General features: G+C 41.9%; 1 protein-coding gene and 1 pseudogene across 2 annotated transcripts; both read left to right on the forward strand.

Annotated features, from left to right (window-relative positions):
• Positions 1-128: 128 nt before the first annotated feature.
• On the forward strand, positions 129-1666 carry LOC123723915 (uncharacterized; the record flags this gene model as incomplete). Its single annotated transcript, XM_045690605.2, has 1 exon — positions 129-1666. A coding segment is annotated over one exon (690 nt), but the record flags the coding sequence as incomplete, so codon positions are not given.
• A 613-nt stretch (positions 1667-2279) lies between these two features.
• Positions 2280-4125, forward strand: LOC106595914 (uncharacterized; annotated as a pseudogene). Its single transcript, XR_014379574.1, has 2 exons — positions 2280-2504; positions 3268-4125. The product of XR_014379574.1 is annotated as an uncharacterized LOC106595914 (transcript).
• The last annotated feature ends 1712 nt before the right edge of the window (positions 4126-5837 follow it).

The raw sequence follows: 5837 nt of genomic DNA on the forward strand, positions 1-5837 counted from the left end.
CTTAGCAAAAAAAACAACATAAACAAGCATTTCTTATTGTACAAGTTCCGCTAGTCGTCCCTCCCCATTTCGGCCCGTTTTCCTCCGTTTTCATTTGATGAATAGGACCCTGATCACTCTTAAGCTAAATACTCTGTTTGTCTTTGGCAGGAAAGAGACCAGACTCAGAGGAACCAGAGGCATCCAAACCAGCAAGACCACACCACTGCTCTCAGTGTGGAAAGAGTATTACTAAGTTAGGGAACCTGAAAGACCATGAAAGAATACACACAGGAGAAAAGCCCTACCAATGTTCCCAGTGTGGAAAGAGTTTTACCCAGTTAGGAAGCCTGAAATCACATAAGAGAATACACACAGAAGATAAGCCTCATCACTGCTCCCAATGTGGAAAGGGTTTTACCCAGTTAGGACACCTGAAAAAACATGAGATATTGCACTCAGGGGAGAAGCCTTACCACTGTCTCCAATGTGAAAAGAGATTTTCCTCATCAAGGTGCCTGAAATCACACGAGCGGACACACTCAGGAGAAAAGCCTTACCACTGTTCCCAGTGTGAAAAGAGTTTTAGCTGGTCAGGGCAACTGAAAGAGCATGAGAGAACACACACTGGAGAGAAGCCGTACCACCACTGCTCCCAGTGTGGAAAGAGTTTTTCCTCATCAGGGTCCCTGAAATCACATGAGAGGGCACACTCAGGAGAAAAGCCTTTCCAATGCTCACATTGTGAAAAGAGTTTTACCCAGTTAGGGAGCATGAAAATACATGAGAGAACACATACAGGAGAAAATCCCTGTGTGGAAAGAGTTTTACCGATGTAGGGAACCTGAAGACACAAGATAACACACACAAGGGATAAATAGCTTTCCCACTTCTCCCACTGTGAAAATCCACACCTGAAAAAAGCATTATCAATACTCTGTGAAAAGCTATTTACCCAGTTAGGAGACCTGAAAGACCATGAGTGAACACAGAGGAGATGCCTTACCGCTGCTGTCAGTGTCAAGGCTCAGGAGAAGACCCAGATGCAGACAGTTTCGAAGTAACAGAAGTTTTTATTATGAAAACAGGGAGGCAGGCAAACGACATGTCAAGGGCAGGCAGAGGTCAGTAGTCCAGAACAGAGTTCGAAAGATACAGAACGGCAGGCAGGTTCAGGGCAGGCGGAGGCCAGTAGTCCAGAACAGAGTTCGTAAGGTACAGAACGGCAAGCAGGCTCAAGGCAGTCAAAAACCGGGAAAACAGGAGCTAGAGACAGACATGAGCACAGGAAAAAACGCTGGTAGGCTTGACGAAACAAAAACTAACTGGCAACAGACAAACAGAGAACACAGGTATAAGTACACTGGGGAGGATGGGCGACACCTGGAGAGGGGTGGAGACAAGCACAAAGACAGGTGAAACAGATCAGGTTGTGACAGTCTGTGGAAAGAGATAGTTCACGTCACATAGCTTTAACTTAAAATTCATGAGAAATTCATGAGAACACACTCCCATTATCTTATTTTTGAATGAAAATGTATGAATTTGTTTGTGCCATATGAAATCAAATTGGATAACGCCTGCTCAAAAATAAATGTATGTCGTTTGCTATTTTATTTTCTCAAGACATGAATTGAATGTATACAGTAGTACATCAGATTCAATGTACAGGCTTACTTACTGTGATTAAATGGTCTGTGTGTGTGTGTGTGTGTGTGTGTGTGTGTGTGTGTGTGTGTGTGTGTGTGTGTGTGTGTTCAATGTACACGCTTACTGTGATTAAATGGTTTATGTGTTTTCTGTGTGTGTGATAATCAATTGCTGTTTCCATGTGATGCTCTATTGTTTACATTGGCTGATAATGTTTCTTTTGCTGCGTTCATAACAAGTGGGAAAATACTACTTTTAAACTGGATATGTATCTTAGGAGACCTGAGAAACATACCAAATGAAACTAGTTCAGACAAGACAAACCGTTCGGTAGGAGAGAGGAATTGTAAAAAAAACTAATCTCAATTAAAGGGAATGTTTCTAATTATTGGGGAGGGGAGAGCTGAAGGAAGGAAGGAAGGAAGGAAGGAAGGAAGGAAGGAAGGAAGGAAGGAAGGAAGGAAGGAGAGGTTGATGCTTTGAGATGTGTGGAGGGAGGGAACAAGGGATGAAAAGCTAAAAGCTGGGTAAAAGGAGGCAGGGTGGGAAGGAGGGATGAAAGTGGAAAGAGGGAGGGACAAGGTGCTCAGAGCTCTCCACGGTCATTGATGACGACTTTGGCGGAGCATTTGCCACTGCTGGAACCCTTCTCCATGTTAGCGACAATGCTGAGCCCCTCCACGATCATAACAAGTGGGAAAATACTACTTTTAAACTGGATATGTATCTTATGGATGCAGTTTTTGTAGTGAAAGAGGAGGATGAGGCGATGACTGTCACAGCGAAAGAAATAAAACACGTTTTTGGAGTGGAGGGGGAGATTTCTGCCACGTTGGAGGAGGAAGAAGACCACAACGGAGATCTGATTAACACCAGTAAGTACTGTCTTAAAAAAAGGTGCACAAACTCTGCAGTTGTTGAACCGATGCCCCTGAATATCTCTTTCTGTTGAACTGATGTGTGATTTTAAAGGGTCATTCTACTGAAGTTATGGGCGATTCCAGCGTTATGGACATTACATTTGCACACAAAATCACAACTTTAATGTCTCACAGAATGGAAAGACAAAATATAAATTGAACTTTTGATGTGTTTGTCAGTATTACCCCTTGGGCGGGGTGTATACCCAGGAAATCGGACTTCTAAATATTGGCATGTTGGAGATATAGAAGCTTTATGGATGTTACATGAAATGGACAAGCTTTTTGGGGAGACTGGTAGATTCTGTGGGAAGGTCAACCTGAGCATGCACAATTAAAGTTAGTCATTTCCAAATGAAACCACGTTCATAATTATCCTTAAAAGGATACTTCGGGATTTTGGCAATGAGGCCTTTTATCTACTTCCCCAGAGTCAGATGAACTAGTGTATATACATGTTATGTCTCTGTGAGCGGTTTGAAGAAAGTTGCTAACTAGCGTTAACAAAATGACTGGAAGTCTATGTATGCTAGCAGATGTTTTTTTGTTTGGTCAGTTAAGAACAAATTCTTATTTACAATGATGGTCTACCAAAAGGCAAAAGGCCTCCGATGGGGGGATTAAAATAAATAAATAAATGCAATATAAATATAGGACAAAACACACATCACAACAAATAATGATCTCTCTGTTAAATTAAACACTTTGTCTTTGGCAGGAGAGAGACCAGACTCTGAAGAACCAGAGACGTCTGAACCAGCAAGACGACACCACTGCTCCCAGTGTGGAAAAAGTTTTACTCAATTACGGACACTGAAGGTGCATGAAAGAATACACACTGGAGAGAGGCCCTACCAATGTTCCTAATGTGAAAAGAGTTTTACCCAATTAGCGAGTGCGAAAATACATAATAGAATACACACAGGAGAGAAGCCTTACCAATGCTCCCAGTGTGGAAAGAGATTTTCACTGTTAAGTTACCTGAAATCACATGAGATAATACACACAGAAGATAAGCCTCACAAACGCCCTCAATGTGGTAATACTTTGAAGCGGTTAAATAACCTGAAGGATAATAAAAGAGTACACACAGGGGAAAAGCCTTACCACTATATCCATTGTGAAAAGAGTTTCCGCTGGTTAAGGCAACTGAAAGCACATGAGAGAACACACACTGGAGAGAAGCCCTACCAATGTTCCCAGTGTGGAAAGAGTTTTACCCAGCTAGGGAGTCTGAAAATGCATAATAGAATACACACAGGAGAAAAGCCTTACCAATGCTCCCAGTGTGGAAAGCGTTTTAACCGATTAAGAAACCTAAAATCACATGAGTGGATACACAGATGAAAAGCCCCATCACTGCTCTGTGTGGAAAGAGTTTAACCTCATCGGGCTTCCTGAAGATTCATGAGCAAAGACACACAGTTTCCACTGCTCCCAGTGTGGAATTAAATTTACCCGGTTGAGGCAACTGAAATCACATGAAAGTATCCACACGAGAGAAACTTTATGAATGCCTTCAGTTTAGAAAGATATTTACCCAGTTTAGGCACCTGAAAGACTGAGGTTACACTCTCAGCAGAGAAGCCTTACCCATGCTTCGAGTGTGGAGAGCGATATTTCACATACTTACAATTCATGATGTAACACACACATTGCTCCTGTTCTTGTCTCATATTTTTGACAGAAAATTGATGCTTTGTGGTTTTGTTTATGCCATTATTGCCATATGAAATTAAATTGGAGAAAGCCTACTCAAAAATACATTTGTATGTTTAGTTTTTTTAAATCCAGAGACATGAATTGAATATGGAGTGTAGCAGTTTTTATGTAGATTCTATGTACACACACTCTATGATTAAATAGTCTTTTTTTAACTCTGTTTTTGTGTGTGTTGTTAATCGAGAGCTATATGTTGTTAATCGAGCACTTTATGTTGTTAAGCGTGATCTGTTGTTTACATATGTGATGGACATGTATCTTAGAGAATGTGACTTTAAAGCCCCCATGCAGTCTTTGTGTTTATTTTTTAACCTCTATGGGCTATGTGGGACGCAAGCGTCCCACCCCTGGTACACCCTACCAACAACAGGTGAAATATCAATAGCGCCAAATTTGAAAACAATTAAATGTCATAATTCAAATTTCTCAAACATACAACTATCTTACACCCTTTGAAAGATAAACATCTCCTTAATCTAACCACGTTGTCCGATTTCAAAAAGGCTTTACGGCAAAAGCATAAAGTTAGATTATGTTAGGAGAGTACATTGACAATAGCTGTGTGTAATGTTTTGTCAATTCAAAGACAGGCGTCACCAAAAGCAGAAAACCAGCTAAAATGATGCACTAACCTTTGACAATCTCCATCAGATGACACTCCTAGGACATTATGTTAGAGAATGCATGCATTTTTTGTTCTATCAAGTTCATATTTTCCTGAGAGACAAAGAACTTTGGGACTTGTAGGGACAGCTCAGGACCTCATTCCATCTTCTATCCCTCTTCTCTGTTTCTGGATCAGGTCTTGTAGGGACAGCTCGGGACTTCGTTCCGTCTTCTATCCCTCTTCTCTGTTTCTGGATCAGGTCTTGTACGGACAGCTCGGGACTTCGTTCCATCTTCTATCCCTCTTCTCTGTTTCTGGATCAGGTCTTGTAGGGACAGCTTGGGACTTCGTTCCATCTTCTATCCCTCTTCTCTGTTTCTGGATCAGGTCTTGTAGGGACAGCTCAGGACCTCATTCCCTCTTCTATCCCTCTTCTCTGTTTCTGGATCAGGTCTTGTAGGGACAGCTCAGTTCCGTCTTCAAATCAAATTTTATTAGTCACATGCACTGAATACAACAGGTGTCGACCTTACAGTGAAATGCTTACTTACGAGCCCCTAACCAAAAATGCAGTTTAAAAATAAGAGATAAAAGTAACAAGTAATTAAAGAGCAGCAGTAAAATAACAATACCATGACCACGCAGTCATGGGTGATCAGGGAGTACAGGAGGGGGCTGAGAACGCATCCTTGTGGGGCCCCAGTGATGAGAATCATTGAAGTTGAGGTGTTGTTTGCTACCTTCACCACCTGAGGGCAGCCCGTCAGGAAGTCCAGGACCCAGTTGCACAGGGCGGTGTTCAGACCCAGGCCCTCGAGCTTAATGATGAGTTTGGAGGGTACTATGGTGTTGAATGCTGAGCTACAGTCAATGAACAGCATTCTTACATAGGTATTCCTCTTGTCCAGATGGGATAGTGTAGGGTGCAGTGGGATGGCAATTGCATCATCTGTGGATCT

The sequence above is a fragment of the Salmo salar genome, chromosome 12, assembly GCF_965601325.2.
Source record: "Salmo salar chromosome 12, fSalSal1, whole genome shotgun sequence".
NCBI classification, from domain to species: Eukaryota; Metazoa; Chordata; class Actinopteri; order Salmoniformes; family Salmonidae; genus Salmo; species Salmo salar.